Source organism: Lepisosteus oculatus, chromosome 28 (genome assembly GCF_040954835.1).
Source record: "Lepisosteus oculatus isolate fLepOcu1 chromosome 28, fLepOcu1.hap2, whole genome shotgun sequence".
Taxonomy (NCBI): Eukaryota; Metazoa; Chordata; class Actinopteri; order Semionotiformes; family Lepisosteidae; genus Lepisosteus; species Lepisosteus oculatus.
Genome location: NC_090723.1, coordinates 4180049 through 4198872, shown reverse-complemented (window position 1 = coordinate 4198872; position 18824 = coordinate 4180049). Strand labels below are relative to the sequence as shown.

The window sequence follows — 18824 nt, the reverse complement described above, 5'->3', positions numbered from 1 at the left end:
ATCTGTAAAAGAGGGTCGTTGCTTCCCATGACACTCCAGACTTCTTTAACCATCTCAGAAAGATCCGCCTCTGGTGAGATTTCTTGACCACGACCTCCACAAGCGCATGGTACCGTGGCCTCAGGGCAGTGGAGAGTCTGCCATTCCTTTCTCTTGCAGGAGATCACCGGGGGAATGCTCAAAATCTGTGTGAGGCTGAGCGCTGTTTCCAGCACACCGCAGCGGCGTCTTGTGCTGGACAGAATGGAGGCCAGCGTTGCGGTCTCCTGGATCACGAGTTGGTCCTGTTCCGATGGGAGCTGTGCAGTGGGCCTTGGGCATTCCAAGGGGGAATCCCACATTAAACCGAAGCCTCAGGCCCGGTCTGCGCAGGCTCAATGTCCAGGCCCTCTTATTGTTTTCATAGAGCACTTCCTTATTGCTCTCCTATCCTGGCAGGAGCCACATTGATAGCCAGTGACTTGCCATCCGGCTGCATTCACTCCTTTTAGTGCAGCTCCAGACCCAGGTCAGAGACATCCTGTGTGATGGCTGCTGGAAGTGTGCTTTCCAGGTGAAAGGGCGGAGAGCTTCCAGACTTCACCCGAGCTGCCAGGAGCCAAGATCAGATACCAGCTATCCCGCAAGTAGAGAAGCATTGTATTACTGCTCTCTTTCTGAAGAGAGCTGACTTCCTTCTTTTCCTTGCTACTTTTGCTTAATACTGTGTGACAAATAGTAGAGATTGCCTCCACTCATACTGCCACTGTTAAGAAAGGCTGAGCAATAACAGGGAAACATCCTCCAAGACAGAATGTGTTTATTAGGTTCAGCTCGGCTAAACTTTAGCTAGGTGGGATGTGTTATAAGAAGCCATTAAATGGCTCCATTTTCAGCTTATTTAATTTCTTGCTGGCTGTGCGCTTCTGAAGTGTGCTCCTGTCCGTGTATTTCTCAAAAGAAGCTGTGTGAATGTTATTGGAGTTATGGGGAGGCAGATTCGCTTTGTACAATGCGCTGAAGGCCATTGGTAAAGAATTGTGGCAGTCCTGCTGTGAAGTACTGATGCACCATCACAGTTTATCTCCTTGAATAGCGAACCTTGAATACGCTTTCCAGAGTAGTTTAGCTAAAATAGCAGATAGCAGTTTAAACACGAGGAGGGGGAATATGAAAGTGACAATATACTGTAGCTATCAAGAGTCAGGGTTCGGCTATTGGAGGAAGAGAGCGTCAAGATGCTCTCTGGATGTTGTTTGAAGTGCTTGGCCTCCTGCGTTTCAAATTGTTCTTTAAAAAGCAGGGGGCTGACTGCTCTAGGGTCTGACCAGTGGAAGCCGTGTTTAGCATAGTCCATTCGTGTTTTTTTTTTCCAAACCACCTGTCTTTTTGTCTTAAACCCGGACAACATTTAGAACTGCATTTCACCCAGCAGAGGTGAGTGAGGAAATGTCCACTGTGTCTTTTGGCTAGAAGGAAAATAAAAGGCCTCTGACGTGTACTGTACAGGGTTACAGGGTCGCCACCCTTGCAATTGTACTGACATTCCAACCTGAAATTTCCAGTTTTTCCCAACGGTGCCTATTTTTCCCCTCCCGGATTGGGAATGTTGGGCTATCGGTACGCTTGTTGTTGTTTTTTTTTTACTTTCTGTGGAAAGTGTTGCTAGGGGGTTGGAAATCCAGATGGTTTCATCTGAAATTCGGTTGTACTGTGCTGGGTGCGAAATATAAATATTGTGCCTCTAATTGTGACGGTTTGACCCTTCCTTCCCCGATTCGGCAAAGAAGCTTTTCAATGTGAGGCGAAAGAAGTGTGCTCTCCTCTCTCCAGTTTGTGTGGCTGCAGTGCGCTGACCCTTCTTTCCTTCCGGCAAAGTCACGTTTGATCTCTGCGGGGGGAGGCAAGTGTTGACGCTTCCATTTGAACTTCATCTGTTTCGCGCATAAATTTGGTTTTGATTAAAGCGCAAGAGGCTTCAGTTGCTGGTTTAATTGTATTTTACCCTTTTCCGCAGTTCCTTTGTGATGTTTAAACTCTGTGGCATAGCTGTATGGCAGATGTGCTGCTGCCTTTCTTCGTGTCTAATGGCATACTGTAAGCTATCATATCACTCCTTGTAGAGTTTCAAATATCCGTCATAAAATCCCCATTAATACCAAGAGAGCTGCATCCGCTGTCATACAAAGCGTGTTTGGCTTAATGAGGAAGCAACAAAGTAGACTTGTTTTGGTAACAGATGTGGAAAATTAAATCAAATGTTTTGTTTTTTCTCTTTTTCTAACTGACTGTGACGTGTGCAGAACATCACGAGACTTGCTCCTTGTGCTCCAAACGTTCCATGAACAAATTTCCCCATCAATGCAGTTGGAAAAACCTCTGCCCTTCTTTGATGTGTGTAATGTATTTCTTCTATGATGAAAGCATGCCAGTGCAATTATTGTTGCTGTGTGGAGCTCTATAAGATGAGGAAATGGCAACAAAGTAGGCAGATGGCTCTCTTCAAGCTGAGAGACTTGGTGATGACCCAGTCCCGTGCTGTGAATGTCCCATTTTGTCTAATCATTTTTGAATGTTTTTTTCCTTTGATCTGTACATTCTGTACGTTTTATTTAGTAGCGTTCATTGAAAAAGTACTTGTCGAGTACATTTTACTTCATTAATGTGTATTATCCCACGTCCCGAATCTCTAATCATTGCCTTTACTTACCAAGATATTAAATTTTCCTTAATGAATGACTTTCAAGAATGCATCCTGTTTGCAACAGTTGGCGTGTGTCTGTTGCATTTCTGTGTCCATTACCTCAAAAGCTATTGTTTCACCCTGAGTTACTGTACAGATACCTCTGTGGACGAGCCTGTATTGCAGTACACTGAGCTGTGGCTCAGAGAAGCTGGGCTGAACTAGCAGATCAGCCCACGAGTATGTGCGTCTGTGCAAAAGCAGGAAGCATGTTGATTTACAGAAGCACGGAGAACACTGGGCATGAAGGGAGATGCTGACACAGTCTGACGCAAGCGAGCACCCTGAAATAGATGCTGGAAGACAGCCGCACCCTCCCACTCGCAGACACTTACTGTACCGGAGTTCCGATCCAGCATCACTCGCTCGCTCGCTCGCTCCCAGGTGTGCCTGTTCTCGGTGGGGAGTGATGTCAGCACCGTGTCACCGGAATCCCGGGAGGATTCCGGCTCCCGCGGCGTCCCAGCCTCCGCCGCCCCTGCCTGCACCCACCCTCACCCTCTCTCTGAGCCCGACGGGGTCTCTGCTGCAGGCACGCGCGCCCGTGCCCTGGCTGGCGAGGCACGGAGCCCCTGCGCTGCGCTCTTCCTGTGCGTCTTCACGCTGCTCTGCACTGGGCTGCCGGGGCAAGTAATACAGCTGATAGGGGTAGATCGATTATGTAAGAGTTTCATTCCGTATATTTATGACTTGTATATTTCTGATGCAAAAGGCACAAGAACAATTTGCATTGTTCAATTTGTTGATTGCATTTGCTAAATACATCAAAAGATCTAGAAAGCATGATTATAGTACTGTGTACTGTGTATACTGTATATATATATTTTATATTTTTTCATATAATGTTTTTGCATTTTTGGCACTAATAGACACCTCTCCCCCCCCCTTTAGTCTGTTAAGCGGAGCGTTTGCTGTATTAATATGACAGTGCAAAGACATACTGTACTTGCAGATTAATTGGCTTCTGTCAAACTGGCCCTGGTGTGAGTGGCTGTGTGCCCTGAGATGGAGCGGAGTCCTGTCCCGGGTGCATCCAGCCCCGTGCCCAGCGCTTCCAGGAACAGCCTGCTGCTGGAAGCGATGTGATGCTGAAACACGTGCTTTAAATGCAAGCAGCCACTTTGCCGTGGTGGCGTGACTTGTTTGGGGCTAATGATGGCCTCCTGGAGCCTTCGCCTGGGGAACATAAATTTAGAAAATATTATACTAAACTTGATTAGGTTAAGCCTTGCAGAAATGAACATCGTCAAAATTAAAACTGCACCTCCCTTAAGGCACAGACTAATTATCTGCCTAATTAGAGATGTGCTGTGAAGTGTTTTGGACTGGCCTGTGCCAGGGGTTTGGACTGGACTCCTGCAGCACTGCCGAAACGCTTGGGAGGAGGGGGGACAATAGCTCTGCACACTGAAGGCTCTTCCTCAGCCTTTTATTGACTGGTAATGTGACATCTCCCGAGAGAATAGGTGCCATTTCTGTAGAGCAGCAGTTAGAAATGGAGAAGAGACCCTCATCATACAAAGGCAGGCAGTTTCCATGCTGCTTCTTTTTCATACCAATTCATTCCCAATGTGTTCTGGGTCATTGTCTGCACAGCTTATGGTGAGTTTGTCGATACTCAGTTTAATAGGGCTTTTATTGCTTTGCAATTTGCGGTGGTGGTGTTTGAATAATTCTAGATTTTGATTTGATTTTAACGTATTGCAAGAAAAGTCTTCAAAAAGGGTCCCCTAACTACAATGGCTTCAAAAGGGGTCCCCTTGCTAGGTGGTGAATGTGCTCTGCATGACATTTTGTTACAAAGTTACAAAGGCAGTAATGTTCTTACTCTAATTTCATAGTGCGTCAGTAGTATGTGATGCACTGTTACAATGTAATTACGCCTTTTCTGCAATTTGCCTTGAAATCAGAACTACAGTATATGGTATTTTTAGTTATTTCGAAAAATACGTCAAGGACAGGCACATCCGTCTGACTATAACACTCTGTTGGAGATTATTTGCAGCCTGTCCAGTAGGCAATCAGAATAGAAGATAAGCCCTTAATAAAATACATAAAAAAGGTGCAGTAGGTTTGAATTCCCCAGTGCTGCATTCATAAATGGAGCGCATAGAGAGTTTTGTGATTTCAAACCAGAGTCCTGAAGCCCAGGCTGAGCCGCCTCTGAGATTAGCATTGAGTTCAAAGTGACCTTACATGCAGAATAAATGAGCCTTAAGAAAATGTGCCAAGCTATTGAAAACAATTACTGCTGATCTGTGCCATGTTATACTTGTCATTCCCTCTCACATCTACTCCTCAGTAAGTAAAAAGCACACACGTGACCTTTTTTCCCTTTGCAGAAGATTCCCTGAAAAACCTTTAAAAAGTCTAAAGAAAGCACCTGTTTGTTTCTGCCACATCCTGTGCCATCATCTCTAGTCAAGTGGAAGAGTTGCGCCAGAGCAATTTGAGTCCCCCAGTCCAAGTGTACGATCATCCTCCTCCTGTGCTTTCAGGAGTCGGTCTGGGATATTGACTCTGTGTGGAACACTAGTCTGCCTGAAGGTTGTGGGATTAGATGTGATAGGAGGGGAGAGGCAGGCGTTGTGATCCCAAGGTAACTGTGCTCATTTTATTACGACAAGGCGGCAGGCAACTTTTCCGACAGTTGCAGAGTCTGCAGGGTCTGATCGGCTTCAAAGTGTTTTGCGGGTTTTCCTGAAAACCTAATTGAAACTTTCCTGATATCCTCGTTTTGTATTTCTAGTAGGAATTTGTGGTGTTGGCCAGTGCTCGGCTCAATGGTTATACTGTATGAAGCTGGTTTTGATGGAATACATCTGAAGAAACACTGACCCTGTTTCTGCTTCCTAAAGAATGAGGTGTCTCTGAGCATGTAAGAGTATCCTCTGTTTAAAAGTTCCTCAGTGTTCAAATGTATTTTGTCATAGTGCATCAGTTTTTATTTATTGTTTTTTTGTGGAAATAAAGCGAGTGCGGTTTTCTTTGTGGAAATGTTTGGGCGGTCTGGCTCCAGCACAGCTCTTTTATTGTTCTGTTTTTGCGTCAATATCTGCATTTTTTTCAGTTGAATTAGATTCAGAGTCGAAGAACATAACAGTGAATGAGAGTCAGAGCTGGCGTTTCCTGGGGGTGTTCGTTTCTCCCGCAGTGACAATGGACGCCCCTTGTAGAAGCCTGTTGCCTCTCAGCAGGGCTGACACCAGTGCTTAGGCAGGGGGGAGAGAGAGCACAGGGCTGGTATTTTGTCTGTTTGTACCGCAGTGAGGATTAAATGTAGGAAAGATCTGCAGTGTCATTAGTCTCTCAAGCTTGCAAAGCCAGACCACTCTGGTGAACTTGCAAAAAAAGCAGAATATGACCCATTGTATTGAATACATGAACAGTACTAAGCATTTTACTGTATGTGGACTGTTTCTTTCATTCCCATTGTTTCAGATATTGTTCACTAAGGCAGGTTGTAAGAAGAGGCAAAGGGTTATGGTTATGCGGGCACTTACTCTTTCCTGCCTACAGCACGAGTATGCTGAGTCGTCCGGAGGAGTGACGGCATGCCTTCAAAACTGCTCACAGGCAAGGGACGGGGGCAGGATGCATCAGGGAAAATGCAGAGCATGACTTGGCAGTTTCTGTCCCGTTGAGCTGCGGGGTTTCGGTGGTCCGGTCTGCTGCTGCGGGAGAGGCCCCCCTGGGCCTGCGAGGTCCGAGCCTCCCCGGCGGTCCGGACGACGGTGTGTCGCGGGCCGAGTTGGGGCTGGGGCTGCCTCAGCCATTGTTCAGGCTGCCAGGATATCTGAGCTGCATCCTGTGGGACATCAGACGGGTCCTTGGAAGCCCAGTAAAACAGTAACGCTTCACATGTGCAGGGCTGGGGATTGTTACCACTTGGTTAGGAGGATATTTTAACAGGAAAAGAGGCATTGTTTCTTTTTTCTTTTTCTCTGAATGAATTGCTTAACTTCCAGCTATTACAGGTTGGGCATGGGAACTGGGAAATCATGCAATTAGCTCTTAGCCCCCTTAGCTCTCAGCGGGCGTCTTTCATTTACCCCACAGTGCCCGCGCCCTCCTGTCTTGATGTCACAGCATCCGGTGTATTTCATGCATCGACGGGAAAAAGATAAACTGAGTTTCTTCTGTTCTGTTTTTTTTGTCACTTTTTATTGAGCGTAGAAAACCCAACACGTCAGTCTTTTTTAAGGGATTGCTAGCTCACAGTTCCTTACAGTAAGACGTGTTACATAATAAAAGTATTAGAGAAAAGGTACATACAGTACTACTGTATACAGATTGCATAGTAGAGTACCAGTCATTTAATACCTGCTTTTTATCTGCGGAGACTAGAGGGTGAACTATTATTCGCACCCTACAGGACATCAGTTATTGTATCTCATCCAGCTCAGCCTCTTGTACAGAGCAGGACACAGTGAGTCAGTGCTGGAACCGCAGGCTTGAACCAGCAGACCTTCCCAGCTCAAATATTCTGCAAGATTCCAGAGTCATTTACATGCCTAACAGACCACAGGTAAGAGATGCAATTGAAAAGCTCTGTAAACTTCAAGGTTTTACTGAAAGCCTGCATGAAGCTAGAAATGTTTAATGCAAAAGTCCACAGGATGGTGGACTCGACAGAGAGGTCAGCATTTGCTGTGTCAGAAAACCTGATACACCAAAGGTCCTGAAAGAACAGGAAGGGCTAAAGGGAAGCCTGGGAGAACAGATGGGCTTCCAGTGTAGATTTCTGTAAGGAGAGGGCAAAGGGCAAATGTCAATCCTAGGCCTTAGCACAGGCTGCATCCTAATGGAAGGCTGTAAGGGACTCTAGTCAGTATGTACAGTATGAGGGTAAATGCACGTTTATTAAAATTCGTGTGGGAGCGATACCTGTGTAATGTGCATTGAATGCAGTCTTATAGTAATCAGGTTGTTGAGGGAAGGGGCTCCACAGACAGTTTACTTCCAGGTAGATAAAAATCTCCTGCAAGCATTCCTATCCATTCACTCTGGCTTAGACTGGCTGAAAAACTAGGACCATCAGGTGGGCTTGAGGGTCTGGCGTCTAGAAATTGTAGTGTTCAGGGGACCTAGGGGATTCACGGCATTGCACAATGAATCCCACAGGACGCAGAGCTGAATTTGCCAGGAGGCTCTGTGCTGTGCACTACAGTCTGGTAGAGTATGTGGGCCACTCTGCCATCCTTTCCTTGAGGCAGCCTCTGTGCTTTCCAGCAATTTCTCCTGATCTGTTACCCGTGCAATTGTCTGCTCTAACTAGGGCAGGGCAAAGGGAAAAAAAAGGCCTGTTTTCTTGATCGTGCTAAGAGGTTGTGCTGCTATGAGGGTCCAGCTAAGAGCAATGGATACAGAGGCAAGGAAATGGTGTGGTGTTAGGGCTGTGTAGGTCCTGGGCCTAAGGGAAGGGCCTCAGACAGGCTCCAGCGAGGATGTGATTGGGTGCAACAGAGGGACTGTGTCGAGGGCAGCAATTTCAGTGTTCGCAGAGGAAAGCAAAACACGTGAGCCAAGCATGTTCTCATTGCCCCAGAGCAACAAAATACGAACAAAACAACCAATTCTTTTGTGTTTATTACCAGCATGTGTACTGTGTATCCTGCAGCTCCACCTCAATAGCCTTTGAAGAAGCAGCATGAAGCAATCTGGGCCGTCTTCCATTCTGATCAGGACAAGATGTTGTAGGCATTGCTGGAAGTCCACTGCTCTTTTTAAATTGCGACCTTTTAAAAACACAGCGCAGACTTTCCTTCTGTGGCAGTGCAGGTGTAAATTGATTGACGTAGCGTCGCACTGTTGCTTTTTCTTGCATGTGAAGCTAGTTCTTATTGATGAAGATCTTCTGGACGTTTCAGCGGTGTTGTTAAGCAGTGTCGGCACTCTTGATTTGAAATTCCGGCCCACGCTGCCCTCTCCGCTGAGACTTCAGCTGATGTGGGGAGATTAAAAGATGCCGTGACACAATGATCGCAGTGACACGAGTCTCTCTGCGACTGGAAAGGGTAGTGAGCATCATACCCTTTCCCAGGATACAGCAGAGCAAATCTCACACCCAAAAAATATGTAATTTTGTTCCAAAAGGATATTTGCAAGCTTTACAGAGACTGTCTGCAAAAACAGGAATGAAAAATGTTTCATGTTAAACTCGGGATGTCCTACATGGGTTTGGTCATCTGCAATGAGAGGTGTGTGCATGTATTTCTTGGCATGTGAAAATGATGTTTGCTGCGTGCTCCGATACTCATGGTATTGGCATCCTCTGATCTAATCCGTTATCATCTTTCTGCGGGGTTGTGCATTTAATCCCCGGATTGGCATGAATTCCCAATTTATCTTACTACCGTGCACTAGATCCCATCATTTTACTGCAGAGCATGGAACTGAATTACGTAACACTGCACTTCACAAGATGTTTGTTGTTTGGCAAAAATAGCATGAAGCATAGGGCATTTTTTCTCTTTCATATCCTGAGCTAAATCTGGATTTCCTCCGGACCAATGCCATTTACAGGACAGAAAAAAAGACAGTATTCTTTTATCGCTTTTGTAACCTTCCCACTGCACCTTGTTAAAAATGCAGCTCACTTCCGTGTAGTGTTAATGGTCAAGTTATGTAACCAGAATCCAGGCTTCCGTTCACAAGATTAATATGGAAGCGAGGTTGCAGCACTTTTTATTCTGTTTGGTTAGGCAAGACTTAATTGGGAAAACACCAGAATTGTGTGTTCTTTCTCAGTAGATGCCATGGTGGGAGAATGAGGACTGGAGGGCTAGGAGAGTTGGGCCGCACACCACAAGGGCTCTGGTGTAGCTGTGCCCAGGGGTCTAGGACAGGCTGTAGACTGGCAGCTGGATGTTATTTCCTTGCTTCTCCCAGCCATTGATTCCATTAACCTGTGCCCCCTGAATCAATGCAGATCACACCTGACTGACAGGTTCCATATTCCCTGAGCCCAGGGGTTTTCAGTCCTGCTGACCCACACGCCTGCTGGTTTCTGTTCTAGCCACACCCTCAGAGACACCCTCACACCCTTCGTTGTCTTAAGAAGAAGGTTCGTTTGGACGGTTTGTTCCCAGCTCTTAGACACGTTTAAGAGCTTTAACCATTGTATTCTGTAAGTGAAATAAAATCCAAAACCTGCGAGTAGGAACAAAATGCAAATATTCAACTGAGGCAGCTTCTTAGGTCAATTAAGGCTTCAATTGGTGAAGGAAGGTGGGCTGGAATGAAAACCAGCAGGTGTGCTGGGTCACCAGGACCAGGATTGGAAACCAGTGGTTTGAGAAATATTCCATTTGCAAAAATTAAACATTTTGTAAGTGTGCATGCTCACATCATTGTTTTCTGGAGCTACGGCACTCTGAGGGGCCCCCTTTGGTAGTAATACCTGCGTACACAGAGAAAGGAAAGGATGTTGTCACACCCTGCTTTCAGAAACACACAGCCTGACCTGAAACCAGCCAGATCTTTCCATTCTGTTAAATGTGGCAAGACTGTTTGAGCCTAAACAACTCCAGGGTGCAGGGCAGGGTTGTTTTACTGTGCTTACTGCTCCTGTTGCCTTGTGGCAGGGGGCTTATCTGTTTCAGTATGCATCTGCAGCACAAAGGGTCACTGGGGCTTATAGATCGTGCAGGTGCTGTGAGTGGCTTTGATTTGACTGCAGGAGAAGTGAGATTGCTTTTTTTTGTACCGCTGCACCACTGTCTCTGCATTAAGCTCCAAATGAGGGAAATGCTAATAATGCCTGTTGAAAAACGAGGGGCTAAAATCGGTGTTTAAGTATGTGCATGGAAATAAGACAATGGAAAGCACAGCTAAGCCTCAGCAGTACACAGCCTGGGAGAGGATGGCAATTGCTTTGGGTTTGATGTGGCCGGTACGCAGGGAGAGGAGGGTTCTGGGGCCGCTGTGGCTGGAGGAGGAGTGCATCAGATGGCAGAGTGATGGGGTTCACAGCTCCAGGAAGGCGGTGACTCAGCGCCAAGGTTCTGTAGTCACACGGTTGTGCTGTTGCCAGGGGCGATGAGGGGAAGCATGGCAACCGAGGAGAGCATGACTCCTTCCCCTGGCACACGTGACGGCAGCGGGCTCAGAACGCACAGCATCTCACAGCCCAAGTCTGGGGCCTGTGAAAAAGCCCAGTGCTCTGGCTTCCTGCCACACATTTGCACGCAAGCAGACTAATGGGGTAACTTTCCTGGAGGTTCAGTATCGGTACCCATTCTTTGAAATGCAGTGAGGGTGCAGGTCAGGTGGCTTCAGCAGATGTGCATTGCATTGTTCAGAGCTTCTTAAACTACATGAATCTAGAATAAAGGCCACCCTATCAGATCCCATAACTTAGCCACACATTATCCTATATCTTGGGAAGGCAGAAGATTTCCAAACCATTGGAAATCAATGCACACTTACCTTGATCTAGGATCTAGGACCTTGATCTAGGACTTTGGATCCATTATCCAAGGTAATAGGATGCAATTTGCTTATATACAGTATGTATATACAGGAACAAGTAATACGTTTATTCCATGCTGAAAAAAAGAAGAAAGAGAACACAACGTTTCGGCCGTGGAGCCTTTTTCAGGTGTGAGAGAGACAGGGCAGTAGTATATACAGTATATACAGTATATGTATATGTATATACAGTATTTGCAGGCAATACTGGAAGCACTAAGAGATACACTGCACTGTACGCATGCAACTAGCTGAGAACGCATTGCAGAGCACACAGCAGCTGTGCCGCACGGATCCTGTTATGCGCTGCCCAGAAAGTCTCGATGAAAAATAGTTTTAAAGATGAGTCATTTACACTGTGCACTCAGAAGTCACTTACACTGACAATCGCCACGTTTGCAGTTAATAGCTCTGAAGCAGATAAATTTCAGCCTCTTAGTTTTTTTTTAATCTGTTGTTTGCTTTTATTATTTTTTCATTCTGTGTGATAAAAAGCACTTGCATAAAGAGCATTATTAATGCATGCTTTCATTTTGCCTAAACAAATCACAGGTCTGGCATATACATTATGTGAAGTGTAAACAAGAGTCTTTGCGTGCACTAGGAAACCCTAGTCCATGATGCTTGCACAGTTCCGGCAAGTTGTTTTGGAAAGGCACGGGATGTGAGGGTCAGGGTTTTCACAGTGTAGGGTCTCTCGAATGGGCCAGACTTTGAAGCCACTGCTGGCCCGGGAGAAGGTGCACGTGAATGAATCTGCGTGGCTGAACATCAGTGTGTCCCCTCACATAGGAACCTGCTTACTGACCATCAAACTGCATAAGTCATGCATCAGTCTAATTCTCAGGGAAAATTGTATGTTCTTCACAAGTAAAAAAAAAATACAAAATGGGAATGCAAAAGAGACCAGTTGGCTTAGGCAATGCAGCAATGACAACCCAAGTGCTGGCTGGAAGACTTCGTTCATGAATTCTGAATTTTAAAATTTGTGATCTCAGGCTCAACTGTCCCAGTTGTTGCGACAGGGTGCCTGACCCCCACGATGGGCTCATGGGGTTCCATTTGAAATCATGGATCCCAAATAGCACCAAGCACCCGCTCACCCCACCTCGTGGAGACAGCCGGTCTCTGCTGACAAGCAGCACGTCAGTGCTGGAAACCAGGCCACAGGCTGAACAGGGGCGTTGTGTCAGTACCTCTGAGCAGATTCTGTACCTGTTCATTCTAAGCATAGACTAAATCTCATAGACTAAAGTTATCTTCTTGTAGTTGCAGTAGATTACTCAAAAACTCCTAGAGGGCGACTTGATGCACATTACAGTATATGATACTCTACTCACACGTTCCAGCAGCTGTCCGGACAACTCTACTGTGGGACCAGTTGTAATTAGCACGCAGACGCCTTCCATTCAGAAAGTGTGAGACACCAGAGAGGCACTGTTATTTGATTAAGTAGACAAAAGTCAAAATATTTGTGCCTGGCATTTTTCTGCCCATGGTTCTGGTGAAAAGTGAGACCCCGACTCTGGTGTGGTAATTCACAAGCTGCTCTCGAGGAGATGCTGCCTTTGAGTGACCCTGGGCTCACTGATCCCAATAGCCTGGGGGACCTATCGACCTTGCCTATATACTGCTTCTAATTCTGTACAGGAGTCGATAGCCTGTGTATAACTGATCATTATACCAATCAGCTCCAAAACAGCGCAGTGCGTCAGCAAGTTTTTCCGTGCCCATTTAGATACCCCCTATCCCCCATACCCTACTGCTGCCTCCTCTGCCCTGCCTGAGCCCAGACTCTCTCTGCCTGAATCGTGGGGCAGTAGTGGGGGGGGTGGAGAAGGAGTCTTTCACACTTCACCTGCAGCCGTGGCACACAGGAGAGCCGTTCTCTGCGCACGCCCCTCTGTTAATCCACTTTCTGCAGGAGCTGCAGTCAAGCCTGCAGCCCGAAGAAGCCTGATCCGTTGGTATCCGGTCAGGGGGAGCGATGAGGCGCAAGCAGAGGCGCAGTGCCCGCTGGGAGCTGCAGAGGGGGCGCAGGTGTCACCTGCCGCGAGGCAGGGTGCCCAGGCGCAGCACGGACAGATTATGCCTCACCAGTCTGCTGGGCGCCTTGCCCTTGAACACTAGGCTGTCTGAGAGGGAGGTGGCGTACTTAGTGGTGTATCAAATGGTGTGCCCATCTCGCCAGCCCAGGGACAGCACGGGGGGCGACCTGGGCCCCCCAGCCTGGCTGCCCCGGTCTCACTCCCTCTGCTCTTTCTGCTCCTCCTCTGCAGACGGTGGGAACGAGGACACTGGAGAGCTCCGGCCGCCCAATGTAGAGTCCAGACTGAGCCACACTGGGCCAGGTAAGCCAGCCCTGAGCCACTCCAGCCCCTTGCTCTCTTACTTTCTTCTCTTGCTCTTTCTCTTGTTGCCTCTTCCCAAATTGGCTTTCACTTTCTTTTTGTTGCCTTTCCCTTTCTCTTTTCTCCCACTTTCTCTTTCATATTCTTCCATTTTCTGTTTCTATCTAGTAACTTCTCACTTTCTCATTCACTTCTTTTTCTGCTGTTTTACTTTCTGTACATTTTCTCTTGTTCTCTCTCTCTCTCATTAGTCTTCTTTTAGTTTGGAGGGCAGTCTAATCCACATTCAGTGCTATAAATAATACATCGCTGTTATTAATTACATTAATGAAATTACCAATAGTGCTATCAACAGATTCCCATTGAATAGATCCCCATAAAATTTAATGAGCAGTTTGTTCCAGATTTAAATTAATTAAGCAGTTATGTAACAGCTATTAATGTTTTATTTCTTTGAGTCTGAGAATGTGTGTCCGACAGCCTTCTAGTTGGAAAGATTTGCAGGCAGATTGGAAATGTTCTCCTACAGAACGTTCAAGTTCTTATGAAATGAATGTGTTGGAGATCTGGGAATGTGCTCTGTGCAAAGCTACAGCTGAGTGGCAGAAGGTGCACTGTCATGAATACTAATTGGGAAAGCACACAGATGGACTTTTGAAAGGGTGATCAGTCTCACCTTGGCACAAGGATCACTTTAGCAGACCAAACCCATCCCGTTTTTCTCTCTGTCCTGAAAAATAGCCAAAGCCAATAAGGGTCCAGACAGTGATAGCTGAGCCTAGAAGTAACAATCGGTCAGTCACCTCCTGAATTCATTTTATGGATCCCTTCTACTTAATCATATCAGATCATATTTGGACATCTAAGGAAATCAGAATGTTTTAAGCATTTGATTCATGTTTTTTGGGTGTTTCTGTAATTTATTCTTAGCATTGTTTGTTATTACTTAAATGTATTTGGCTTACATTTTGGGGTTCCATTAAAAAAAACATTTTAGGGGTTACAGTGATCAGTTCTTTCCCCCCATACAGTACAAAAAGTGGTAGCTGTTTATATCCTTAACGGGTGTTACCCCCAGGTAGCCTGATGTGATAGCTGTGTCAGATCTCAGTAGCTCCGCAAGGCTGGGATAGGAGGCCTCCAAGGAATTCAGGGTGGTGCTGTAAGTGATAGTAGGTGAAGTTCTTCCTCCTGGACATGAATTTCCTAACCAAAGCCCAGATACCGGGTGTGATGAGACAAAACACACCTGAAGAAGGCTCCACGGCCGAAACGTTGTGTTCTCTTTCTTCTTTTTTTCAGCATGGAATAAACCTATTACTTGTTCCTAATAAATAAGATACCTTGCTCAACAGCAGCTGTGATCCCGCCAGGGATTTGAACTCGCAGCCCTTCAGTCATGTGGTTTGGACTTCTGACCCCTCGCTTTAATATTCCAATGCATCCTTTTTGTGAATCTGAGTCTGAGACATACTTGTCGCAGGAGAGTGCATGCATGTGTTTTCCCTTGCTTGACAAACACCTGCTTGCACCAGGAGCTTCTAGACGTCTGCAGCTGTCAGCCAGGGCAGGCAGAACTCCCAGGATTCTTGTGTAATATCTGGTGTCAGGCAGCGTTATTCTTCACCCTTTCATCCAGTGTCAGAAATCTGTCCATTCCTAGTTTATTTCCCAGCAAAAGGTCCAGGTGGGACTATATCCTGGACATAGATGTTCAGCTCCTTGCTGGGTGTGCATACACACGCAGGGAGACCATTTAGCAGCACCAGCATGTCTCTGGAAGATGGGAGGAAAATGAAGCATCTGAGCTCTTGGACAAGAGAGCTGGGAGGCAGCAGCACAAACTGCCACACTACTTTATAATTGAGTTTAAAAAAAGCAAAATAGTTCAGGAGGTATTCTGGAGAGTTATAGAGACACATCAGCAAGTCCATTGCAACAGTTCACTCCTTTCTGCCTAGTAAAAGCAATGGGAGCAAATTTAATTTCCAGTGCATTTGAATGTGGCCATAAGGAGCCAGCCTTTCACCATCATAGTCTGCTTATGATGCTGTGAAGCATCTACAGTTGTATGCAAATATATGGGCACCCCAGCAGAGGTTGTTACCTTCTTTTCACTTAGAAAATCAAGAAAACATAATTTGGCCAGGGGTGCCCAAACCTTTGTATACAACTGTATAATCCTATGTTTTTAAGGCAGCTAATATATGTCCGGTTTTTGGTCATATAGGGATGAAGTTATTATTACAATTGATCTCTAACTTCTGTACAAGATACTATGAAGGATTTAAAGAGGTTGAATAAGGTTGTATTCAAATAAAATATTACCCGAATGTCTTTGAATTTGAATTAATTATATGGACTGGGAAGCGTTAATGTTGTTTTAAACAAACATTCCACCTAACTCGTTCAACCAGTCAGACCTGAACAAGCGAGCAGAAACAAAATGTTAAAATGATGCGTCTGCCGTTGTCGTGTACCATAGGACATCCGTCTGCCACCCAGTCATCAAAGGGGTTCAAAAAAAGATATCTCACATTGTGATATACTGTACTGCCGGGCTCTTGGTGTCTTGTTGCTCTAGGGTCTTGTGCAGGTGTTCTGACTGTAATGAGCGCCCTCCTGGACAGATATCTGCCCACTCTGCCAGTGTGTGTCTGTGTGTGTCTGTGTGTGTCTGTGTGTGTCTGTGTGTGTCTGTGTGTGTCTGTGTGTGTCTGTGTGTGTCTGTGTGTGTCTGTGTGTGTCTGTGTGTGGTGCGTACATTACCAGGGGATTCTCTCCTGTTTTCCAAGAACCGTTCCTACATACAGTTTAGTCCCTTGGGGAGACTTATTCTTCACCAGGAAAGTAAAGTGAAATCTTTTATTGTGTCTTTTATTCCTAGCCTAAGACCAGTTTCTCTCCTGCCTTCATAATCCCCCTTCCTCCCTTTTCTACACCTCCCGCAGTCCTGGTCAGAAGCGAAATCGCTTCTTGTGGAGATATTTATACAGAGCGGCGTTCGGGAGTTGTGATGCCCGCTGCCAAGCATTTTTTAACACCCACTAAGCAGGCAGGAGTGGAATTTTCACCTCGAAGCGCGTATGCAGTATTTCCAAAGGCGCAGTGCCCCCACAGAGCCTGCTGCAGCGCGATCGGATGGATCTGCTCCAGCCAGGAGCTCGGCGTGTCGTACAGGCGGGCTGCGAACGCGGCAGCAGCGACGCCGGCGTTTGACCGATGTGGTTTTCTTAAAGGACCCCTACAGAATCTCCCAGCATCAGGATTTCACACTGCTGTTCATTCAGCACTTTGATGTACTCTATGCCCAGTAATGAGTGTTACTTAGTTCCATTTAGTTTCTGCTTACAGCAGTATTCGACTTGTTAACCATGAAGCGAAACAGGACGACTAGAAACTTGAAAATGTGTGGGAAAAGCTTTTTTTAAGACCGTTTCCTGTTGGTGGAGCCTGATGCAGAAGAAGCTTGTACAACACTAAAATGCTCTCCCAGTTCTTGATAATTTTCAGGCGTAAATGTCAAATGATATAGCAAGCTGGGATGTATATAAGAATATAGTGCCTTATTTATTAGCAAGGTTAAATGATTTAGACTGCAGAAATGGGGCCCTGCTATGGGCATTGTTTTTTTTTATGCTTAGGCAATTTTATATTGAAATATGGAATTTAAATATACAAAAATGTAATTAAAATCCATGGATGTAATTTTACTGAAAACAGGTTTTCAAACACAACGGCTGCTGACAGATTAAAAATATGTCTGCAGCAAGAGCCTGCTCTATCACTCAATTTCAGCGCAGATCAGATAGGAGGTACAGTTGGAATACTGCCCCCAGGGGTTCAAGCTCTCTGGCTGAAACCTTATCATGAGCGCAGAATCAATATACCAGCTCTAACGCAAAAAACAATGCTTTTCATCCTATTCGGTACCCGCAAAGCCATTTTTTTCTCTGCTGTTTTTTTGCACTTTGACAAGTTCAGGAAATTGTCCTATTCTCAGTCAGCGAGTCACCAACTTAAAAAAAAAACTACTTAATTTCCATTATTGCAGGCATTTAACTTAAAAATAAAAAAACACCTCCTTCTGTCGACAGCATACAGTAACAACTTCACAGGGGGTTGTAGAGCATGACCTGCGTCAGTCACAGTCTTCCCATGAGGCTGTGCCGGTTGTCCCAAGCCTGGCAATGAGAGGAACAATATGTTTAGATTTGAATGTAACATGCTTGGGCAGCATGATGGAGTAGTGGTACTGTAAGCATTGCTTCCTTGCAGCGCTGGGGCCAGGGTTAAAATCCTGAAGTGCAGTCTTCTGTGGAGTTTCTGTGTTCTCCTCATGTTCACATGGGGTTCCTCTGGGTGCTCCAGTTTCCTCCCGCTGTCCAGGGACATACTGATAGGTCCGTTCGCTGGCCCCGGGGGTGTGAGTGTGTGGCATGTCTTTCTGAGCCCTGCGAGGGACTGGTGTCCTGTTCAGGGTGAGTCCTGCCTTCAGCCCGTTGCCCGCTGGGACAGGCTCTGGCTCCTCTGTGACCCTGAATTGGATGAAACGGTTAGAAAATGGATGGATACAGCCCTGTGCTGTATCTGTTAGGATTTACCTGGATAGAAGGGAACACCTTGCTGAGAAACTTCTCCCAAGACAATAAAACTTCTCGGACAATCTGCTTCAAAGAAATATGATGTTGCTAAAATGTTGCATACTGTACATTTGTAGGTATGACAGTATAGTTGTGATACTGTAGTATCATCTTGCATGCGATCCTGTATTGGGTGAAGATGTGAGAATATGGATGGATGGTAACGTGTGGTGAATTTGGAAGAGGTGCAGCACCCAGGGGGGAGAGCTAGTTCTCTGTTTTTTTAAATGGGTCTTGTTCTACCTTTGGGCTGTCCCTGTTCTCAGAGCGCTGAGGCTGTCCTGTTGTTGCTCCATGGCCCCTGCAGGTGGCAGCTCCGCAGACAGCGACTGTGCGTTCGAAGGAGACTACGCCGTGCCCCCCCTGCCGGTGACCGAAGGCATGCAGCACATCCGCATCATGGAGGGCGTGTCCCGCTCGCTGCCGTCCTCGCCGCTTCTCACGCACCAGGCCATCAGTGTGCGCCTGCAGCCCATGAAGAAGCTCACGGGTAAGACGGGCCGGGGAGCAGCCCCTCGCTGAGCTGGGCTCTTGCGTTCAGGTGGTCCTCCGTAATGGGCACCAGTTCCCAGCACCCCTCGGTCCGGACAGAGCTGACCTCTCGCGGCACGGCCAGGTCCTGCTTCACCGAGGGTT

At 46.4% G+C, this 18824-nt stretch overlaps 1 protein-coding gene across 1 annotated transcript in view; it reads left to right on the top strand.

The window, feature by feature from the left end:
- Window positions 1-18824, top strand: part of LOC102692300 (protein TANC2) — a 224997-nt gene that overhangs the window by 117487 nt on the left and 88686 nt on the right. Inside the window, 2 exon segments of the mRNA XM_069185670.1 lie at window positions 13474-13545; window positions 18496-18678. Of these exon segments, the coding sequence (XP_069041771.1) occupies window positions 13474-13545; window positions 18496-18678 (255 nt within the window).